At 34.6% G+C, this 24,490-nt stretch overlaps 2 protein-coding genes across 2 annotated transcripts; one reads left to right on the forward strand and one right to left on the reverse strand.

Moving 5' to 3' along the window:
- The first annotated feature begins 12,696 nt into the window (after nt 1–12,696).
- LOC143548841 (E3 SUMO-protein ligase SIZ1-like) lies at nt 12,697–19,028 on the forward strand. Its single transcript, XM_077039909.1, has 16 exons — nt 12,697–12,732; nt 13,978–14,058; nt 14,147–14,189; nt 14,282–14,348; nt 14,454–14,616; nt 14,705–14,838; nt 14,955–15,023; nt 15,664–15,751; nt 15,832–15,907; nt 15,991–16,064; nt 16,139–16,246; nt 16,999–17,160; nt 17,250–17,354; nt 17,439–17,519; nt 17,604–18,738; nt 18,816–19,028. Exons 1-16 carry the CDS (start codon nt 12,709–12,711, stop codon nt 18,938–18,940), a joined length of 2,535 nt encoding a protein of 844 aa, XP_076896024.1. The 5' UTR covers nt 12,697–12,708; the 3' UTR covers nt 18,941–19,028.
- A 615-nt stretch (nt 19,029–19,643) lies between these two features.
- LOC143548833 (general transcription factor IIH subunit 2-like) lies at nt 19,644–22,037 on the reverse strand. Its single transcript, XM_077039903.1, has 4 exons — nt 21,765–22,037; nt 20,470–20,931; nt 20,005–20,377; nt 19,644–19,925 (listed from the first exon to the last, which is right to left on the reverse strand). Exons 1-4 carry the CDS (start codon nt 22,035–22,037, stop codon nt 19,789–19,791), a joined length of 1,245 nt encoding a protein of 414 aa, XP_076896018.1. The 3' UTR covers nt 19,644–19,788.
- Nucleotides 22,038–24,490: the final 2,453 nt, after the last annotated feature.

The raw sequence follows: 24,490 nt of genomic DNA on the forward strand, positions 1-24,490 counted from the left end.
ACACCCCTAATTCTACTCATCAAATTATGTGAGTGGGGTTTCATAATTTAGGGGTGATTTAAAATGCTATAAGTATAGAAGAAAGGAAATCAGTGTTTTTTCTATATATTTGAAAAGTTCTTATAGCACCCTGTAAATTTTAGGGATATTGGCTTTTAATAATAAAAACTTTGGCCTATTTGACCAATATTATTCTCAACTTAATAAATTCCATACGTTATTCACAACTTACATTCTATTGGCCTCCATTGAGCCTTTTCCTAACGGGAACTAACCCGGTTGACGGAGACAAGCGAAAAATATAATTTAACTTAAAAACTCATCACCACGGCCGCCTCCGCCACCACCACTGCCGCCGCCGCCACCAACACGGCCACTGCCGACACCGCCACGACCACCGCCACTGCTGTGACATCTGCCCCGATCCGACCCGACCCAGGTACCCGTTTCCCTTATCCGATCTCTTTCTTTTATGATTTAATATTTATTTATACTTATACTTTATTTTTAATAATAATATTTTCCTTCCTGCCTCTTCCTCTCTTTTCCTTTCCCGCCGTCCCGTCCCTCTTCTTCTCTCTTTCCGCCTTGTTTCCCTCTTTCTTCTAACTCTTTGCTTGTCCTTTGTTCCTTCCCGCCTAAGGTTGTCTGCGCAGCTCCACGCGCCAGACCCCTTACAAGGAATCCTGCGTGAAGACCACCTGTTTCAGCGATACGCGAGACGAACTCTTCTCGCAGCGCGCTAAGAATTGTAATTCTTCTCGCAGCGCGCTAAGAACGGTAGTTCTTCCCGCGACGCGCTAAGGATTTGTAGTTCTTCTCGCAGCGCGCTAAGAATCGTAGTTCATCCCTCGACGCGCGAAGAATTATAGTTCTTCCCGCGGCGCGCTAGGAATTTTAGTTCCTCCCGCGGCGCGCTAAGAAATGTGATTCTTCCCGCGGCGCGCTTAGAAATGTAGTTCTTTCCGCGACGCGTTAAGGTTGGTTCTGTCTGCCTTCGCGCTCGCGCTCTCTTGACCTTCTGTGTCTGCCTTTGCGCTCGAGCCTCCTCGCGCTAAACCCTTTGAGTTTTCTTCCGTTTAATCTAGCCGTTTGCTTTTGTGTTGTCTTATCTTTTGTGCTGTTGACCTAATCTGCTTTATGTCTGAAAAGTTACTTTCGGCGCAGCATGCGCACCAACCCCATTGGTTGGCAGAAAAAGTGACTGACATTATCTTTTGAGATCTGCTTTTGCCATGCTTGACCAGTACCTTTTTCTGAACCGCCCATGCCTTTTTACTGTTCCCTGTCAGCTTTTTCTCTTTTTCCCTGCTGCCATATCTTTTGATATCTTTTGCTTTTGGAATCTTTTACTTTTTGAGATCTTTTCCCCTTTCTCTAGGGATTGTGTTCCCTAGGGTTTCTCTATAAATAATAGTATTATTTTTCCTAACACTACACACACAAAACACTTAATCTCTCTTATTCTCTCTTGCTCCTTGCTCTCTCTGCCGTCCTCCTCTCTGCCTCCGTCTTCCTCCCTGTTCTGCCCTGCTTTTCCGGTAATATATATATATATAATAATTTACTTATTAATTATGCTAACTTATAATCAAGACTTAAAACAAATCATTAAAACAATAATCTTATTTATAGGTTAACTTGTGCTTGTTTAAAGTTGGTTCTTGCTTTATCTTACACCGCATCGTTTATCAAGTGAGTAATCTCGTACCTAATCCCTTTTTGCTTTTAATGTTTTGGGATGTTCATGTGTTCATACAAACTTAGAGTCTTAAACTTGTTTATGAGCTTTAGTCGCGCAGTATCCCATGTGTTGAGGACGTTTACTTGGCTGTTTATTTGTATGTGTGTATCATTAACCGCTTTGTTCGGCCTATTCCGCAGTTTTCATGGATCCATTAGATGAACACGGGAGACCTATCGTTTACGGTTTTCTTTGTTTACACTTGCACAGATGTTTTCTCGTTTTTGTGCTCAATTGGGAGCACGGATTGAACTATGAACTATGAGCTATGATCTATCTAGGCTTGATCACAATCTGATTGCACCCTTGTTAAACACCAGACATACACGTGTTGCGCGCAGATTTATTGTTATCTATGTATTGTATTAAACTTGATTTCTCACCAACACGCAAGTGTTTGACGGTTATTTTAACACATGATCAGGTTTGCTGTAGCTACATTTGGAGCTTGTGGACACGTAGGGCGTTTTTACTTTTGGACCTAGATTAAAATGTATCAAGACAAGTTTTTGCTGTTCGAATATTATGATTTATAATATATTGATTTATGATGATTTATGTTATTGTGTTTACTTTGCGCGTGCGCGAATGAATGTATTTATTAAATATTGACACCCAATAGTGTCACGAGTAATGAAACAATATGTGGCGCCCCGATGTATAATCCGCCTTTGGTCGGGGTGTTACAACTGCGACCACCACCACCTCCGTCGCCACGCACCACCTGTTTCTCCAAAGTTGAGGAACACAAACGTAAAATGTAATTTAACTTAAAAATGCACCACCACCGCCACTTGTTTGAAAATTTATATAATTATTATTGCCTGCGAAAGGACCAAAGTTCGAATTATTAAAATCCAATATCCCATTTTCAAACCCTCCCTTCAGAAACAGGTTGCGGCGGCGGCAGTGGTGGCGGCGGCGGCAGTGATGACCGTGGTGGTGAGTTTTTAAGTTAAATTACATTTTTCATTTGTCTTCCTCAACTTGGAGAAATGACATATTTTGCTCTAAAACTAACCGGGCTAGTTTTCGCTAAAAAAGGCTCAGTGAAGGACATTGGAGTGCAAGTTGGGATTAATGTAGGGAATTTATTAAGTTGAGATTAATATCGGTCAATAAGCCAAAGTTTGCATTATTAAAATTCAATATTCCTAAAATTTTTAATATTTTTTAAAGTGGTTGTGAGTAGAGGAAAAAGAAAAGATAATGATAAAGGTGGAGAAAAATATTATTTAATTGAACAGAAAAGAAAGAAAACTGTGATTTTTAATGTAATTTTAAGTTTAGAGATATAAATGGGATGCGGATGCTCTTAGATGGTTTTGAATAGAAAATTGGTTTTCTGGCTTAATGGCAAGGGCGCGATTATTAAGGCTTGGAATATTTAAGTTCTTAGGTTCGAGACCTAACTTAATGGGGTTTTCCCACAGTAATGTGTTTCCTCCTTGATGGTGTTCTTGGGTGAGTTAGGTCTGAAGCGTTAAAATCCGTTAAGAAGTCTCACTCGGGTATTGGTGGTGGATCCAAACGCTATTCAAAGAAAAAGAAGAGGGTTTTGGATTGTTTAAGGGCAAAGCCGTAATATTAACCTACCCGATGGAGATTCGGTTAAACATTTAGATCAGTCGGGAAATACTAGAACCGGTTCATTAGACTGCAAAACCTGATTCGCTCGATGCATTCATTGTAGCAACTTTAAGATTTATGACATCCTTTGTATCAATCGTGCAACGTTGATAAATTGTAGTGGAATTGAACTATAATGTGATACATTGTGTCGTATACTTGTATACAAACACTTTTAAAGGGTATTTACATATTTCCTATTCTTAACTTCTTTAATTACATATATTCTTAACCATAAAAATATAATTATATAATTTCCATCTTTAAAATATATATATTACATATTTATAAATTTATAAAAATTAACCTTTTGATTTAATATTAAAAACAGAAACCAAAAAAAAGATACAAATTACATATGAATGTTGATGTGTTGATATCCACTATTTTTGCAACTATTCTTTCCCAGTTTCCCGTGCCCAAAAAAAGATGAATAAAAGAAACAAGAGTAAACGTCTAAACGAAGAACTGCTCATCGTCTCCGACGAGGAACCATCGCACCACCACCACTTCATCCACTCCCTTTGCCACTCTCCTCGATTTCCAGTTCGTTAATGAGGACGACGAACCACCACACACATCCCACCACCACCACCATTTCGTTTTACAGGTTTGCTCAATCCGATTTCCGGCGCACACCGCCACTGTCACGTTTTTCAGTATGAAGCAAAACCCACCCAAGCAACTAGTAAGCTCAAGATTCAAGCAACCGTTTAATTCTATAATCGTTTGAGAGTTGCGGTGGCGTAACCGGTGGGGAAGGTGGAGGGAGACAGTAGAGATTTTTTTTTTTAAATAGGTGTATTTTAGAAATAAAATTAGGTTAATGGGTTGGTAAGAAAAAAAGAAAATAGGTTAATCCGCTGTCCCTAATAGCGGTTTAAGAGGAAGTGAAATATGTAATCCATGATTACAAAAAGTGGCTTACCTGACAACGCTAATCCGCCGTTCCCAATAGCGGATTAGGAGGAAACCCATTTCACCCCGTTAACCGGCGTTAGTTTTTAACAAACCAAGTTAACCCAGTTAGTTTTTTTTAACAAACCAAACTAACCCTTTATCCTAGTGTTTTTAACTTACATTGAATTTTGAATAGTTTTATAAAAATAGATGTTTTATAAATTGAAATGTAAAGTACATGTTTATAAAAGTAGTAATAATATTAAAAATATGAAAGTACATTAAACTTTGTATTCCTCTGTTTAAATCAGAAAATGATCATTTAATATTAATAATATAAAATATATGAAAGTACCAATGCAGCATTGGTTTTATAAATTGAAATGTAAAGTACATGTTTTATATTTTGTATATTCTTAATATTAAATGATCATTTTCTGATTTATACATGGAAATACAAAGTTTAATGTACTTTCATATTTTTAATATTATTACTACTTTTATAAAATATGTACTTTACATTTTAATTTATAAAACATTTATTTTTATAAAACTATTCAAAATTCAATGTAAGTTAAAAACTCTAGGATAAGGGGTTAGTTTGATTTGTTAAAGAAACTAACTGGGGTGTAACTTGGTTGTTAAAAACTAACGCCGGTTAACGGGGTGAAATGGGTTTCCTCCTAATCTGCTATTGGGAACGGCGGATTAGAGTTTTCGGGTAAGTTGTTTTTTGCAATGATGGATTACATATTTTACTTCCTCCCAAAACGCTATTAGGGATAGCGGATTAATCTATTTCCTTTTTTTTTACCAACCCACTATCCTAATTTTATTTCTAAAATACACCTATTTTAAAAAAATTTCAGACAGTAGAAGAGGAGAGGTGTAGCTAAGGTAGGCTGTGGAATTAGGTTTTGCATTTGCATAAAGAAAAAGGTAAAGAGAGTAGATTGGAGAAGATGATGGTGGTTTTCCGGTATTGTGAAGCAGCCGAAAGCTCGTCGAAGAATCAAGCCTTCAGTATTAGTTGGAGAAGATGATATGGGTTTAACTCTTTAATTGTTGTAAGGGATGTTTAAACATTTTAAAAAGGTAATTTAATATGAAAAGAGAAATATATAATTAACTATTTAAGGTTGATGAAATATGTAATTAATGGTCTTAATAAAGGGATATATGTAAAAATCCATACTTTTAACACTTCATCCTTAGAAATTCATGTCTGGAAATTTCAGCTTATTTAACCTATTTTATATTCCTAGCGTCTTACTTAACAAATAATATGTTGAAGTTGTTACATATATTACAAGTGCTTTGTAGTTGGTTATACTTGTTTGTTATATACATTGCATGTCAAAACAAGTAGGAGTCAATTTCAATAAACTACTTTAATATTGTCAATAGTTTTGTTTTGGTATATCTTTACTATAAAACAGATACAATATTTCTATGAAACTCTTTAATATGCATATAACTTTTTAATATAATGATAGAAGTAAATGTGCATAAAATTTTAAGTACATGGCTAACTTCATGCTAATCAGTCAAGGTTTTTTTTATTAATTTTAAATCTAATTATTTTAGGGCTGTTATCATAAAAATCCACTAAATTCTCTTATTTCACATAAGAAACTAGTTTTGTTATATAAAAGTGTTTGGAGTTGTTTAACATGTACTTATTTGTGAAATGGACGATAAATTTATAGTATTAGCACTTTAACATGAATTTCACGTATATTCCTTAATTGATATGGAACCCTAACTTTTATGATAAAATTTATCTACGAGTAACCAGAATATCACTTGATCAAATAACTATTTATCGGTTTAAAAGCGATAAAAGTTTTTATTTAAAAAAAGTATAATAAATGTATTTTAAGCAGGTTAAAAGAATTTGATATATCACATCTTGGTTGAACGGTTTTTTGGTTCAAAATAACTAAATATATTGTTTCTTTTTATGATAACTAACCTTTTATTAACTTTTATTATAAGGGTCAATTCTAGCCTTCTAGAAAAAGTACTCACCTTTTAAATGCATGACTCTTTGTAGACTGGTAAATTGTAATGAAAGTTGTATGATTTTTGTCTAGTCAGATTATAGTAGCTTAAAAGCAAGAAACCTTTGCTCGCTTTTTTATTAGTCAAGTATCAAAATCTTGGTTTGCATATCTTTCCTCATGGTTAGTTGTATGCTTTGTTTTGAATTTTGAGACATGTTTAAAGTGTTATCTAATTAGTAGAAATGTAAAATAAATACATGCGATTTAAAGATTAAAAACAAATAATTTTTGACAATGTACAAATTACTAAAATCAATAGTCATAAAAAAAAATCAATAACAACATTTGATGAACCCATAAGTTGAAGTAATGTCATTAATTGTGTTGTAAAACAACGATAATTATCAACCATTGATGTTTGGATGTGAAGCTCGATTTTCTGTTAAACAAAATAACATATTTTATATTATATCGATATGATTGATAGCTTTCCTTTTCTTTTATATGTAAGATAAAAATATAAAATGATCATTATCCAATAAAGATATTAGCCCCTCTTAACGATTGTGACTCATCTATGACGAGAGACTAAGTATGGATCATATGTTTTGAGGGAACACTCTCACATGTGTATTTGACTATTTGTATGGTGACATTTGATTAATGAAATGTACATAGATGTGTTTTTTACTCCTGGTATGTCCTTTAGTGGCTTAATGAGAATACAATATTCTCTAAATTAATTAGCTTCCCATCTTATTTAGGGTTGTTCGAGGGTTCATGATTTGATTGTTGATGTGCAGTTATCGACCTCATGATAGATAAGTAAGACTCAAAGTGAAAGATACGTACGTTGAATGAGAATACATCATATTATAAGATTCTTCACCAAGATATATACGTGAACAAGATGTATGACTCTCATAAAAGAAAATGTTATCGTTTGGAAAACGATTAATACCTAAATTGTATAATTGGAAGACAAAAATGTTATATTTGGAGGTCATATAACTCTCATAAAAGGAATTTTAGGAAGTCTTCCGACATACTTTCTATGTCTATTTATTGCACCAGTCAAGGTAATTAGTAGTAGTACAATTGACGAGATGAGAAGTAGATTCCTTTTGGGTAGCAATAATGGGAGTTCAAATATTCAATGAGTAGCATGGGGAAGCGATTACGGGTTCAAAAGCAAAAGTTGGCCTGGTAAAAGATAAAAATATAGCATTATTGACAAAATGGTGGTGAAGACTAAAAGTAAACAAGGAGTAGCTCTGGGTCCAAGTTGTAAAGGCGATTCATGAAACAAGAAGAAAGAGTAAGATGGTTCATGTAAGAAAGACCACAATAATATGGGTATGTAAAAGTATCGTTGATGTTGAGTCAGATTTGAGTATAATTGGATTGGACATGCATTCCAAGATTGAAGGGACCCTTGGTTATGGGAATGAGATTATGTTTTGGAATGACAACTAGATGGTAGAAGGCATTTTAAGAGATAGATTCCCTACATTATTTTATATTTGTGGCGAGTAAAAGGGCAAAATAAAATATTGTTACATTTGTGACGGGGACACAACCCGTTTGACATGTAAGTGGTTTGGGAGTTGAGACACAACTCGTTCGAGATGTAATTTGTTTGAGACACAACTCGTTCCAAGTAAAGTATCGAATTTGAGTAAAAAAAGATGCTAGAAGATAATAGTTGAGAGCGAATAGCAAAACTAATCACTTCTAACATTAAAGAATAACAGGTAAAATAACCAAAATTTGAATTGAACATGTATTTACCTCCAACGATTACAAATTTTATTGAACCTCAACAAATATAGAGAAAAAAAATACAAAAATAGAAATAAAATATATTCGTCTAAAAAGTTTGACCAAGATTCTCTCTTCATCTTCATTGTTTAAAGGCATGCATAACACTAAGGAGTAATGATTAAAATGTAATAAACAATAAGGAATGTTTTATGATACTATATCACAATTTACCTGCCTTATACTTACCATTCCTTTAGAGCACAACCTCATGACGTTTTTACTTTTCAACTAACCCTCCATATAATTATACAATGTACAAAGAAAACCATAACACCCCTTTTTTAATTTACTCTCCCTTTAATCATATTCAATCAAGTCAGTGCGACAAGTGTGTCTATATAAACCAGCTACGATTAACATTGCATCTCACCCTCTTAAGCAAAATCTATCCGTTTGTTTGTTTAACGTAATGAGTCGTAAAGAGATCTTGATGAAGAATGGTGTGGAGAAAGCTAACATTTTGGCTCTTGGCAAAGCATTTCCTCACCAACTTGTCATGCAGGATCTGCTTGTTGACGGATATTTTAAAGACACTAATTGTGATGATCCGGAACTCAAGCGAAAACTCACTCGCCTATGTAAATATCGGCCTTTCATCGTTTTGTGTTCTCGTTTTTAGCCCAGTTGAGCAAGGTTAAGCATGGGCTTGGGCTCAAAGTTAAACGAGCTAGCTTGACTCTGCTCGTTTTTATTAACGAGTTGAAATGTTGAGCTTGAATTCAACTTGAAAAAAGCTCGAATATGCTCTTTTATTTTTAAAATGTTGTATTTTTTTACGTGACCAATAGTTTTGCTATAAGCAAGATTTTACCAGGTATGACCGATTGCATTTTCTACACACTGAAATACATAAAAACAAAATAATAAATTATTTTATTTTATTTTTTCAAACGAGCCAATATAGCTAGTCAACAAACTGGCTTACCTTGGCTCGGGCTCAACTATTTTACAAACGAGTCGATTTCAAGCAAGTATCAAGCCACAAGCTTCTTGAACATCCCTAGTTTAAATAGGTCTAGCTTTCATAAAAAAATAAATAAATACTATTTCTGATTTTCTTTCTCTTTTGCTTTCTTGTAATACAACAGGCAAAACCACAACAGTGAAAACAAGGTATGTGGTTATGTCACAAGAGATACTCAACAAGTACCCTGAGTTGACACTAGAAGGCCACCCTGTAAGGCCTCGATCCTAGAAACCCTACCTTGGCGTTGGATTTACTCATAAACACAGTTCTAAAATCAGAGTTAATTAAAACTTTCACGGAATAATTAAAAACTTCATGCATTACATTACAAAATTTCGAATCTTGTCTTAACATACAAATTATCCATTCCTAGACATAACATAAAATAAAATAGTCATGACGCTTCTTCATAGATACCCGTCTCTTTAGCTCATGCCATGTGTCCCTCCTCAAGCCAGCTGCCTCAACCTATTTGCCTGCGTGCATACTAAAAGTAAGCTACGCTGAGTGAGTTCTAGTTAAGCAGTTACATACATTTCATTCTCATTCTTTACATTCTTACTTCCATACATTCCTACTTTTACTTACCTTCATTATTTTATACATACATAACCTTCCTACGTTTTTAAAAAGCCTTTCGCTCTATAACCTTCGCATATATTATTAGGGTATGCAACCCTTCATTCTTCGCCTATATTATTAGGGTAGGCAACCCTTAATTCTTCGCCTATATTATTAGGGTAGGCAACCCTTAATTCTTCGGCTCTACATATCATACATACCATTCATACACTATGCATATCGTACATACCTTTCTTTCATTAGCTATATTTGTTCTCATATACCTCTTCACACATACGTTTAACTCTTTCTACACTAATTAGGTATATTTATAAACATTCATACGGCATATACTTACCACTTAAGGTAAGTGTATTAACTAATCACATCGAGTATGCACACAGCCCCAAAACATAACATAGAAATGGGGCTAGAAACTCACTTGGAGTCGGTTTCTCTCGCCGTTAACGGTAACGCATTTCTTTAGTTGTGTACGGCTAACTGTACAATACATTACAGTTGAATGCGTGATGGCCATCACTGCCGGCCCCCCATCACGCGTGATGGGAGGACCGGCGGCGGTGTTCCCGTGACCATCACGCGTGATGGCCACCTATATATGTTAAGTAAAAAAATATAACATAATTACCACTTGAGCGGAGTTGGTAATCATCTTGAGTTTGAAACACGGGGTCTTGAGCAGGATCGGCTTCGAGAAAGGCTAAAAAATTTTGGGTCAGAGGCGAGCCTAAATTCGGCCTAAAGACTTACGCAAAAAATAAACTCGATAACTCATAAAAAGGTAAATCATACGATGATAATAGTAATTCCAATACACAAAACATAAGTACTGTAGCAAAATAATCTACCTTAAATACCTAAACGAAACGTGATGCTCTCCTTGTAGCAAGAATCTATTATTCTAAGTCAATAACTTTTATAAAACTAATCAAAAAAATAAATAACCTGGATCAGAAATTCAGAATTTTGGAAAATCGGAGGCTGGAGGTTGGCGGTGGTGGTGCTGCAGTGGTCGTGCAGGTCTGGACGACGACCGGCGGTCCGGCGATGGACGGACGGAGTGACGGAAGGTGGAAGCAAGTCGTCGTCAGTCTCAGTCGTGCAGTGGATTAAGGTTGTTTGGCTTTCTGCTTTATAGCTTTCTGCCTTATACAGTTCTATTTTTTGAGTGGTATAACAAAATAACAAATTAACAATAAAAAATTTTTGTACATGGACCTACAAATAATTTGGGCAATTGGACATGATTTTATATGAACATAAACAATATTGAAGATCTAAGACTATAAGTTCAAATACAATATTTTTATAACAATATATATATATATATATTATATATATATATATATATATATATATATATATAAATTTAAAAAATTTATATATATATATATAAATTTAAAATATATATATAAATTTAAAAATTTTCGGGCCTAGCGGGTAGTCGGGCCTATGGCGGTCGATCCCCCTGCCACATATAATAGCCGGCCCTGGTCTTGAGTTCAATATTCGTATAACTGTCGTGGAAAATATGTCATTGGTTATAATAAGAAACGAGATCATGAGTCATGATATAATAGAAAATAGCTGAGATGACATATACTTGACATCCTATGTGAAAGACCCAGCTGAAGATATTTTTTCTACACATTATCTCTACTACATTTAGAACTAGAATATAGCCCGTGTGATACATGGGTGGTTAAAAAGTAAACAAAAAAATTAAATTTCATAATATAAATAATAACATACCTTAGGGATTTATAAGATATAAATAATTTTTTTCTAAAATACATATATTAGTAAAAATATTTTATATTTGTGTTTTAAAAGAAATCAAAATAAAAGGTTATGAATCTATAACATTTAAAAAAAAAAGAGAATGCTAACATTAATTTATCCTAGTTGAGTTGGTAAGACACAGACATATTAAAAATAAGTTAGTGAGTTCAATTACCAACAACATAATTTTCATTTTACATTCGTTAAATGAAAATTGTAAAAATGAAAAGTTATATATTTGACATCTATTTGGATGGTCTAGTTAATGATATGTGAAAAGGATGTGTTGTTTTTAATATAGGTAGTTTGGTTGCCATCTTTGATTCCTACCATTTAATATAAAAAAAAAACTTAAACATGGAAACGGTATTCCATTAGCCAAATTAAAACCACCCTACGGTAATTATTAAATGAAACCATGATTAATTTATTTTCTAATTCTAATTGACAAAATCTAGCCAAAATGGAACCATCACAATTTTACACATGGAAACGGTTATTATTATTTTTTAATATTTATCGTTTAAAGGGAAAACAACAAAAAGTTTTACCATAAAAATTAACATGTTTATTTTTTAATTTAATTAGAGGACTATGTACCTTTCAATTAAATTTATTAAAATGAATTATGATGTTTTAATAAACATTTATTCCATGAAAGTTATTAGAGTAACAAATGTTTTCAAATTTCAGGTATTTATCACGTTTGAAATTTATAGAGCGACAAAAAAAACATGTATCAAAAAATTTTTGTTTTTAACAATCTATGGCTAAATTATTTAGATAGGTTAAAATCCAAGATCGATGACCGATAGAACAGAATGTAATGTATGTAGACACACGTGTTGTAATCCTACGGCCGTGAATAATAATGAGATGAAATGTACAATAATAATAAGAGGACGGACCCAGTCCGGGAATATAACAAACAAAATAGAAAGGTGCAGAGGATCCAAACCCGGATTTGTTTGCATGAAGTTAATCGGATTGCACTCCACCCTACACGTCCGTCCAACCTTCTTTTCTTTCAATTTGTATTTTGTGATTGGAGACTTCGATTATCATTTTCCAATCAATTCGTTGACAGAGAAAACTGAAGCCCTAATTCTTATTCTTCTCTTCATCCTTCATTCATTCAGGTTCTGTTCAATTGATCATATAGTTTTTATAATTGTTTGAAAACCTAGCTAATTATCATTTCTGTTTCAACTTAGATCGATCGGACAGCATATTATTATTATTATTAGTTTTGGTCTCGTGGCAATCTAATTGTGATGGATTTGGTAGCGACTTGCAAGGTATTCATGTTTCAATTCTCTTTATTGCCGACTACTGTTTTCGATGTTTGATGATAAACTCTGTAAATGGTTAATTGTAACGATTTATCAGAATTTGACTGGTGAAACTGGAACTGGTTATTTGGAAATTGGATTCTCATTGATTATATTCATGGTTAAAATTGGTCAAAATTATATAAAATATGGTATATACATGTATATTTGAAAACTTACATATAAATTCCAATATGATTAATTAATCGGATTAATCGCCACTTTGCCTCACCGCTTGACTGGCGCCTAACGATTTTTACAACACTGCCTATATTGGGAATATGGCTCTAGAATTATGATATGTAGCCTGTGAGATGTGTTATTGTGAATGTAAATTTTGACTTATCTTACCTGATGCATTTAGGTTAAAATGTGATTTGATGCTGAGGTTGTAGAATTATAGCTGATGTGTAATTTGTTAGCTACTGACTGGCTTGTTATGTTCACCCGATGCGGCCTTGTTTAATTATTGACAGTGGTTACTAAGTAAAAATGCATATGCTGCTTGTATAATGCATAGTTATCAAAGGTACTAGGCGCAAAAAAAGCGAGGGCCTAAAGGAAAAAAAAGCACACTTAGATGAACAAATTAAAATATACTATGTATTGGAAAAATAATATTGTTCTTCATATGAAATAAACAAAAGCTATTATACAACGCTTAATATCATCTAATTAGACAATCAGTACCAAAGTTCTAAAAGAGTCAAGATTCAAAGTGTAATTCCAAAAGTTGAATAACAAAATCTTCAAAGTAAAGTACCAAACGTTCAAAACATGAAAACCAAAAGTAATAAATAGTAAAGTTTCAAATGATCATTGTTCTTGACCCGTCATCAGTACCAATTGAGGTTTCGTCAACTTCAAGAAGCGAGGGCCTAGGAACTAGAAGTGCATATATTGGGCCTCGCCTGGAAAATGGGCCTAGGCGCAAGAAGCAAGGGCTTTAAATAACTATGGTATAATGCATGAATTATCAAACTGTTTGACGTCTATTGGTTTGATATAGCTTTGCAACATTTTTGTTTATCTGAATCCTGATATTCATGTATCATGTTACATGTACACATATCCTCTATCACTTGCACTCGTTTTTTGGGCAAAAAATGTACATATTTTCATGTAGTGGTTGAAGATGAGAAGCCCTACTGTTGTTATCTTTTTCAATCACATGCTTTAAATTGGTTGCATTGTGTTTTATTGTTTTTGTAGGAAAATCTTGCACATTTCCGGATAAAAGAGCTTAAAGACATTCTTTCTCAACTTGGTCTTTCCAAACAAGGAAAGAAGCAGGTTTAGTGTTTCACTACTTTAGTGTTCAGTTCGCTTGCTATGAAAGAATCAAGTTTTTTATTTTATATGTTGGTTTCATTGTTTGTAGGATCTTGCTGACCGAATATTAGCAATTGTCTCAGATGATCGAGGTAAATGGTACTTCCTCTCATTAATTCCAACAGATATATTCTTGTTTTCTATCTTCTATTTGGTATCTTAAACCAAATAAATATTATATCAGGAATTTGGGCCAGGAAATACATTGCTAGTAAGGAAGAAGTGGCAAAACTAGTTGATGATGTTCACAGGTTACTTTTTTTTTATTTTTATAATTATGTGTTATTTCATATAATATACCTTCCGTTGCCTGCTTATTTTATCCTTACACTTTAACAATATCCTCTTGTCCTCAGAAAGTTGCAGGTTCCAGGGGCATCTGACTTGGCATCAAAAAGTCAAAACATTTCAAATGTTACCATTAATACAATTTTTAAAGAGGAAGTTGAAGATACTTTTCAAATAGAAAAAGTTCATTGTCTCTGTTCAAGTTCTTTGCGAACAGAGTCAATGATAAAGGTTTGACTTTTAAGCATCCGCTATCTATTACTTGTTCTTTTTTCTTTATAAATTCATAATTGTAATCTCTTTATGTACTCGCGTTCAGTGTAAGGATATAAAGTGCAACACATTGCAACATATTGCATGTGTTGTTATACCCGAGAAGCCAATGGAGGGCATTCAACCAACACCTCCCACAACTTTTTATTGTGAACTTTGTAGGCTTGCTCGTGCAGATCCGTAAGTGGCGGATAAAGTATATATTATATTTTATAGCCATGTACGTGCTAATTTTTCAAACTGCTTAATAAGAAATGAGAAATTGACACATTTTTAAATGATTTTTGAGCATGCAGGTTTTGGGTAACCATGGGGCATCCTTTATATCCTTTGAAGTTAACAATTGCAAGCATCCCTGCAGATGGGTGGGTCTATAAGTTCTATCATGTTGAACAGAGCATGTTCGTGTTCGGTTGTTTATCTTTAACCGAACAAACGATCAAATACGAGACGGACATGGTTTTCTTGTTCATGTTCGTTTGTTAAGAAAATGAGTGTGTTTATGTTTGCTTATGCTTGTTTGTTAGCAGTATAAACGAACAGTTAACGAATGTAAACAGACGACTATAACTGAACTGAAACTATCTAAAAGTAATGTGAATAACAATGTGTTGGACTTAAATGTTATCAAAGCAAGACTAAGTTGTAACTGGCAAAAAGTTTTAAAATGAATATAACTGAGCTAATCATTTAAAAGTAATGTGAATAACAATGTGTTGAACCGAAAAAGTTAATAAATTAAACTAAGTTGAAATGAGCCAAAAGAAAATAAATTAATATATAACGAACGCAAACAGATGGTGTTAAATAGATGCATGCAACCGAACATAAATGGACGCCATTGAATGAACATAAACGAACGTTCACGGACATAAATGAACGTACCAGACGTGTTCATGTTCATTCTTTTAATTAAACGAACAACTTTTATGTTCATGTCCGTTCAGTTATAAGTATTTAGGCTGAAATCGTCACTTATATTGATGCATTCAAAATAATTTTCAGTACAAGCCCATTGCAGAGAGTTGACAAGACTTTTCAACTTACAAAAGCGGACAGGGATTTGTTAGCAAAACCAGAGTTTGAACTTCAGGTTGGATTTATCAGTTATCACCGTATCTTTTTAAACGATAATAACATGTTAATGATAACCATTTATTCATATATTAATAGGCCTGGTGTATGCTCTTGAATGACAAGGTTTCTTTTAGAATGCAATGGCCACAGTATGCAGACTTACAAGTCAACGGTATGCTCTATCTGATTATGTTGATTAAAAAAATAGTATTTAATTCAATTTTTATGTTTTATATTTGGGGTGACACGTGGCAGGTATGCCTATGCGAGCAATCAACAGACCTGGTTCTCAACTCTTGGGAGCAAATGGTCGTGATGATGGCCCTATTGTAAGTTTTTTATGATATTAATATTATCTTTTTACGGATTATTTTTTAGTTTTGTTTTATTTTTGCCACGCCAGATCACGCCATGCATCCGTGAAGGAAACAACAAAGTTTCATTGACAGGTTGTGATGCTCGTGTGTTCTGTTTCGGTGTCAGAATTGTGAGACGGCGCACAGTTCAACAGGTGAGAAAACGTTAGTCTTTTTTAATTGTGTTTAATTCGACTTGTGAATTAGTAAAAGGGTTTGAATTGTTAACTCTATCTATGATAACACGTTTAAATTAAATCTGAGGTATTTCATTTTAAGTGTCCAACCTAATTTGGTACACATAGGCTTGTAATGAACTGAATGGACACAAAAGGAGCATGTCCGTGTTCGTTTGTTTAACTATAGCCTAACAAACGATTGAACACGACCAATTTAATGAACGGAGTTTTCTTGTTTGTGTTTGTTTGTGAAAAAGATATGAACATGTTCGTGTTCGTTAACAGTATAAACTAACGTAAATAGACGAAATTGAACATAGATGAACAAAACTAACAGAGCTAAAACCAGTTAATAGTAATGTGAAGAACAATATGTTGTGCCTGAAAAGTTATTAAAACTAAAAAAGTTCTAATGGGTCAATATAAATAAAATGAATATATTAACGAACGTATGCGAATAAACATACGCTAATGAACATAAATGGACGTAAACAAACGAGCATAAACGAATTTAAATGAACGGATGTTCATGAACATAAATGAGCGAACGAGGCATGTGCTCATGTTCATTCGTTTATTAAATAAACGAACTAAAACGAACTTCCCACCGATCGGTTCACGACTTGTTCACTGAACGTCGGTTCGTTTATAGGCCTAGCTGTATATAAAATGTTTCAGCCTTTTCTAGCAATTCTAATACGGTTTTTGCTGCACATTAACGTTAAAAGATTCTCAACCTCATTCCCAAAGAATCTGATGGCGAGAGATTTGAAGATGCGGTGGCACGCGTTTGTCGGTGTGTTGGTGGTGGGCCCGCTACAGATAATGCAGACAGTGACAGTGATTTGGAGGTTGTGGCCGATTCTATACCTGTTAATCTACGATGTCCTGTAAGTAATACCTTTTCTGTATTTGTTAATTATAGCACTTATAAGCTGTTTCTTGTAGAAGTTGACTATATTGTTCTGTATGAATACAGATGAGTGGTTCAAGAATAAAAATTGCTGGGAGATTCAAACCTTGTGCTCACATGGGATGCTTTGATCTTGAAGTATTTGTGCAAATGAACCAACGCTCTCGAAAGGCATGCTTTTTATGAAAATAATTTTAAATCACTTTTTAATCGTATATAAATTAACTTATTTTTTTATTCATGGCTTGTTTTCAGTGGCAATGCCCTATTTGTCTCAAGAATTATTCCTTGGAGGATATTATTATCGATCCATATTTTAGTCGTATCACAACTAAGGTATTATTGCTTCAACATATTTTCATTTTTTTATTTTTGTTGGGTTTTTTTTATCTAAACCTTTCCAAACTTTATTTCATAAAGATGCAAAATTGTGAAGAGGATGTAACAGAAATTGAGGTGAAACCTGACGGTTCTTGGTGTGCAAAAGCCGAAAGCGACCAAAAAAGTTTAGGGCAGCTTGGGCAGTGGCATTTACCCGATGGCACTCTTTTCGTTCCAATGGAAGTCGAGTTGAAACCGAAACTAAAACCCGAAACGTCAAAACAGGTTAAACAAGAAGTTGGTTCTGAAGTTTATAACACAGGTTTAAAACTCGGGATAAAAAAGAACAGTAATGGAATTTGGGAAGTTAGCAAACCTGATAATAAACTGCCCGAAAAAGATGTGAATAACGGGCAAAATGGGAATAATGGTTTTCCTATTTGCAGCAGTGCTACTTTCAGTGGTAGAGACGGTGAAGATCCGAGTATTAATGAAGATGGTGGAGGGCATTTTGGTCATTCCACCATTAACGCTGCTGATTTTGGTTCACTCTCACCAAACATAGATCTAGGATACGGGTTTACCAACTTGAACCCGCCAGGTGGGGTGCATGTGGATGCTGATGTCATCGTTCTGAGTGACTCTGAAAACGAGACTGAAAACCCGATGACATCAGCACCTACTTATAATGATAATAATGATGCATTTTCTGTTCTTCCACAAACTGAAGATTCTACCCCTTTTGTTGGTGGGAGTTCGTCTTTAGGTTTATTTAATAATAATGATGATGATGATTTCGGGGTACCATTTTGGTCTTTACCTTCAACAAGTCAAATGGGGCCCAGTTTTCAGCTCTTTGGGTCGGATGATAATAATGATGGACTTGGCGGTCCTACATCCATGGATGGCTTCACATTCCCGGATGAAATTGGATTGGATTCTGCACCCGGTTCTTCGCTTTACCAATCTAATTACATTAATAATGAACTAGTTGATAACCCGTTAGCTTTCGAACATGATGACCCATCACTTCAGTTATTTCTTCCTACAAGGCCACCCAAGGCAGCCGAGCAGGTGAAGTCGAAAGGTCAGTCAACCATGCCTGAGGGTTTGACCAATGATGACTGGATATCCCTCCGCTTAGGTGGTGGTGAACCTGATATTATGAATGGGCTAAACTCGAATCAACAGCCACCGTCCCAAAATGGCACGGTGGATGCAGTGGCAGATGCTGGTAATCAAATATTTGTGAATTTGGAATATTTTAATGAAAAATGACTTTTATAAAAACTAATAATGGCTTTGTTGCAGCTTCTTTGGTTCTTGGAATGAAACCTGGGAAGACGAGATCTGATGACCCGTTTTCATGTCCCCGACAAAAGCGTTCAGTGAGACCACGATTGTTCCTCTCTATGGACACAGACTCTGAAGAGTGAAGAAGATAGATAAATAGATAGATAATAAGCTTTTCTTTCTTTTTTATTAACACCATTTTTTGACCTCTAGATCAACACATCTGCTCTCTGTTAAGTGTTAATCCTAATCTGAGTGCAGAGTTTTTTATTTCTTCCTTTTATTTTTGATATGTTTTTTTTAATTATATTTTGTATCAATTGCTATGTTAATGGCACAACAAGGCTGGTATAGATTATTTTTTAGTCAGAGACCCATACCATTTTGGTAGCAAAATATCTTGTAAATGCCATTTGCTTAATCCTTGGTTCTAAAAGTACGACCTCGAGCCGAAAAGAGTCTTTGGAACCTGAGGTCCCGTCTTTGGAAATGAGGCGCGTGCATCAAGTGTGCTAAGCTTGCTCTGGTACCAAAAAATTAAATATGAAATAACCACAGCTATGTACTAAACGTAAATTCACAATGCAAAAATCTGCCAATGAAGTAATGAACTGTATTGTTTTGCTCTATTTTGCTCAAAACCAGCCGGTTTATTTACTTTGTTTACAAGCTCAGGCCCTGTTAGTTGAACTTGTCAGATCAAGTTGCAAAATATTTATAAAATATCTATTTTTCAATAGCATATCTGCATATATCTTTAGATTCTGTCTGAAATATCTATTTTTCAATAGCATATCTGCATATATCTTTAGATTCTGAACAGATACTAAAAAAAAGGTGAAAATCCTTTGTTCTTCTGGATCAAAATTCTATCAGAAACCATGCTTACAAGTTACACGATATAATGAGAGGTTGAAGGCAACATATAAGAACAAACAAAAAGAAATACACAAATTTCATGCATCACTTTTTGGGTCCAAAATTAAATTAATCAACCAACCAATTTGGAGTCTCTTAAGCTTTCACACCCTGGGCAGTTATGCAAACTCTCATGAATGTATATGTCACAATCAAGGCAAAAGAATTGTTTGCATTTTGGGCATGTAACGCATCGAACCGGCATGTTTCCTACACATCATTAAACCAATCATTAATTTACAAGTTCGTCTAAAACAACTCTAAGTGGTCATGTATTCATAATACTCACCAGGATTCAAAAGAGACTGCTGGCAACCAAAACAACTCTTGGGGCGACAATGTTGATTGGGCATAAGCATAGGGGCAACATCGTCAAAAGGCGTTACCGGGAACAAATGGTGATACGACCTCGCCAAATGTGGTGAAGAAACAAGTGTTAAACCACAAATACGACACTCGGTTGGTAACTCACATACACGCGCTTTGCATCGTGGACAAGTATACCCTCCACCAAATTTAGCTTCTTTATGACATGAACATATGGAAATAACACCCTCTGCAGCCCTTTGAGGAAATCCCATTTTTATCAAATTAGCTATAGCAAATTCGGCTATGGCTGGTGGTGGTGGCGCATGCTCTAATATTAATTCCTTTAAGTGCGCCTAAATAATAATAATAATAATAATAATAACAACAATACATTACATGAGTTGTTAAAGTTTTTGGCAAAAACAACACAAACTCAGTTACTCACCTCATCCAAAGCAACAGAATATAATCCTCCAGTTTCTTGACATAAATATTTGCATATATAAAGTTCTGCAGAGAGACCAATAACCGAACACCTAATCTTTGATTTCTTGCATTTTTGAATGGTTTCCATCACATCACCGGGATCACAAGTACTCAAAGCCGAATACAAAATAATAACTTCACAATGACCGTACGAAGGGATTTGATCAAGTTGCCCGTGTACAAGTTCTAAAGCATTTTGAAGTGATGCTTCACCCGAGCACCCAAGTTTTCCCATTAGGGCTTTGATGTGAGACTCGGGACTGCCACCTAGATCGGTTAAGCACTGAGCCACACCGTCTTTTATAACTACTAGACCGATTTGACTCAATGGGTTTTGGTCAAAGAACTCACGAATGAAAGCCTCTACTTGTTTTGCAACCACCACCATTCTGCTCGGGCGTAAATCCATCTCTCCAGCTGCCTACATGTTAATATTTGATGAATCACAAATACAAAAACTTGATTTCATCAACAAATTGAAAATAATAACTAACATTTTGGGCTGTAACGAATGTTTGGCAGCAAGTTTGTTTTAAAAATGAACGAACATGAACAAAGAATTTCATTACTCATTTAGATTAACTAAATGAACAAACACGAACAAATGTCATGTTCTGTCAATTGTGTTCATGGGCATTCAATAATGTGTTCGTTTAAGTTCGTTAATGTTTTTTGCTCAATAAAGGCTTCCAATATTTTCTTACAACTTTTCTAATCCTATCATATTAATTTAAGCAAAATTACTAACTATAAAACAAAAATACAGAAGAGTATTACGTGAAGAATTTATACATAAACTAACATATGAATATTAATGTTAAAAACACACCAACATAAACTTGTTAACCTGACCAAACTTTTGACACTGAACCATTCTCGGTTAGCCCAATCAAATAAAACATTGTTTGTGTACATTCGTGTTTGTTCTGTTCATGATCCGTTCATAATGAACGAACACAAACAAAAAATCTCTATCAGTTAGGTGTTCATGAAGCGTTCGCTTTCCCGATAGAAGCTTAACGAACAAACACGAACAAGGCCATGTTCAGTTCCATTCGGTTAGTTTACAGCCAACATTATCAACAAACTTAATTTCCAATCTATCACATTGCCATAACACACAACTTCCACACCAAAATATTATTAGTCAAACTTATAATCAAAACCCTAACAAGTAAAAAACAAAAAAACACCTAAATCCCATCAAAACCCTACATTTATTTATAATAAAAATAATAATAATAATAATAATACCCGAGAGAGATCAATAACAAGGTAAAGATAACGAATGAGTCCTTTCTGAATCCGTGAGGCGGCGGAGAGTGACCGGAGACGGCGGCGATACTGGGCGTGATGCAAAGCTTGGTTATCAATCGGACGAAGGAGTCCAGATTCATCTTCTTGTAAAGATTCCCATGATCGTTCATCTGCGTATGCTCGCTCCCACGCTTCCATGTCTCTCTCGTTGCCATCGTCATCATCTTCCTCGTTCACCGGCTTCCGTCTGCCGTTGCCGGAGTTGCTCATTTGATATATAAATTGCAGTGATTTTAGGCAATGGGTTTAAGGAGTGATTCAATTTGAGTGAGTATTGTGTTCATGTTTTTAGGGTTCTTCTCTGCTGCTTCTGCTCCCATTGGTAGAATAGAATAGAATAGAATAGAATAATAGAATATTAATTTGGGATTTAGAGAATTGGATTAGCCCATTACTACGTTAATTAATTATTTTCAAGCCCGTGTAGCTTATATGCTCCTCTTTTAGGGGTGTGCCAAGTCGGTTTAGTTCGGTTTATGCTAACCATAGGTCGGTTATGGGTATGTGTGATTTTGGTTACTTGTCCGGTGCGTTTATTTATCTTTTGTTTCAAGCTTAGTTATGAATTTTCGAAGTTGAACGATGCTAGTTCCAAGCTAAGTTTTGGGGTTCCAAGCTATGATATAAATAGTTGTAGTTGAGGTAAATTTCTAACTGTTTGAAGCTAGAAGTGGTGATATAGAAGATGGAAATAGAGGTATAAAATTTGGAAAAACATAAACTTACACTCAATTTCGGTTAAAGCTGGTTAGCGAAGATGAATTAACCATAACCATAATCGAATGGTCGGTTAATGAGATTCACTTAACCATAATTGTTGGTTTTGTTTGGTTATGGTTAGTTTTTTAAAAAACGGTTCAATTTTGGTTATGATTCGATTTTTGCTCACCCTAGCTTATATTATAGTTACTTAGCATACAAAAGATTCATTAACTATAATATACATCCTAATATAATAATATATTTAAATAGTATGTACTAAGATATATAACTTTGTAGATGATTCATGAATTATGTAAAAGGCCAATCATCAATTATACCCAATAAAACTTCACTCATAAAGTAGAGTCGGGGGAGTGTTCTAATAGAAACACATATTATCCGTACCCAAAGGGATAGAGAGCCTGCTCCTAACAAGCAGTGACGGATCCAAAAAATTTTCTTACTAGGGTCGAAACTTTTGAGTCAGTACTCAGTTGCTTATTGCTATATAAAATTTTCTTCGGTCTGGTCTGGTTGTACGGGTCGGGTCAAATCTGTATATAATTTCTTTTTCGATCCGCTTTGGTCGTTTAAGTTGGGTTAAATCGGGCTGAGTCATATGAAAAAAAGATAATCACACAATATATCATATTACCATATAACCAAAAAAAATACATGATACGTCATTAGTTATGCATAATTAAAATACAACATATTTATAGTTGTTTTCTACGAATTTTTATTTTTTGGTATCTAATCATAACATCATTCGTTCGATATTCATATATTAAAAAAATATAAAAGCAAAACAAATGCTTATTAAAAGTTAAAAAGTTAATTAATCATATACGAAATAAATGGGTAAGTAATTTTGGGCAAAAAAACATGTTGACTTTTATTATATATTAGGTTATAAGCAAACTAACTCATAAATAACTAAATGTTTTGTTAACATTATCTTTATTTTCACATATCCTATTAAATTTTGGTAAAATAATGGGCTGTGAAAAAGAGTTAATAAATGGCCATTACATCCTTAAAATATTAAATTAGGTCATCTTCCTTCTTTGCGCCGGTTGCCGGAAAATATGGTTGGTTTACTCTTTTTTTTTTCATCTCAAGTTCTCTCTGTTGGTGGCCGTTCTCAAATCCATAGGGATCGGTGTCAAAAGTTCATAGGGGTCGACCGGAATTTTAACACATATATACCACTAAAAAAAATTTCTCACAGGGGTCGGCCGACCCCCTACCACTAAGGTAGCTACGCCACTGCTAACGAGGCACCCCCCGGCTTTAAGGGTTTAAAGAACAAATATGAGGTAAAAAAAGAAAAAAAATGCTAACAAATATACATAGGACATAACACTTAACAACACATACACAATTGTCAGAAACACGAGTAGCAAAAGATAAACAAACAGGATGGCAAACATAAACACGTATAAACGAAAAACTAAAGAATTTTCATACCCTAAACCCCCCCCCCCCTACCCAGGTTTATTTGCTGCTCCACACCTAAAGGCATGCTTAATCCCTAATGTTTATACGCCCTCGAAGAGGTGCAAGTTTAACAAATCCTTCTTAATATGTTCTTCCCAAGTTAGCTTTGGTTGCCGTTGCTTCTCCTCCTGTCCATTATGAGGATTTCCACGCTCATCACAAGCGCTACCAGTTGTCTCGTCCTCACATGCCCGAACCACCTTTAAATTCCCTCCCTTATTTTCTCTGAGATATGTGCTACCCCTAATCTAACCTTAGATCTTCATTCCTTATCCTATTCAACCTCGTACCTCCACAAATCCACCTCAACATTTGCGTCTCCTTAGCCTCCAGCTTTTGTGCATGTGTCTTCTTGACTGGCCGACAATCAATTACATATAATAGAGATGGTCAGGCTGTCATCGTATAAAATTTCCCTTTTTTATTTTCAAGGGAACTTTGTGGCTGCTCTCCACTTGCAC

Source organism: Bidens hawaiensis, unplaced genomic scaffold (assembly GCF_021521415.1).
Source record: "Bidens hawaiensis isolate Kalapana, Puna unplaced genomic scaffold, B.hawaiensis_p1.1 tig00015256_1, whole genome shotgun sequence".
NCBI lineage: Eukaryota > Viridiplantae > Streptophyta > Magnoliopsida > Asterales > Asteraceae > Bidens > Bidens hawaiensis.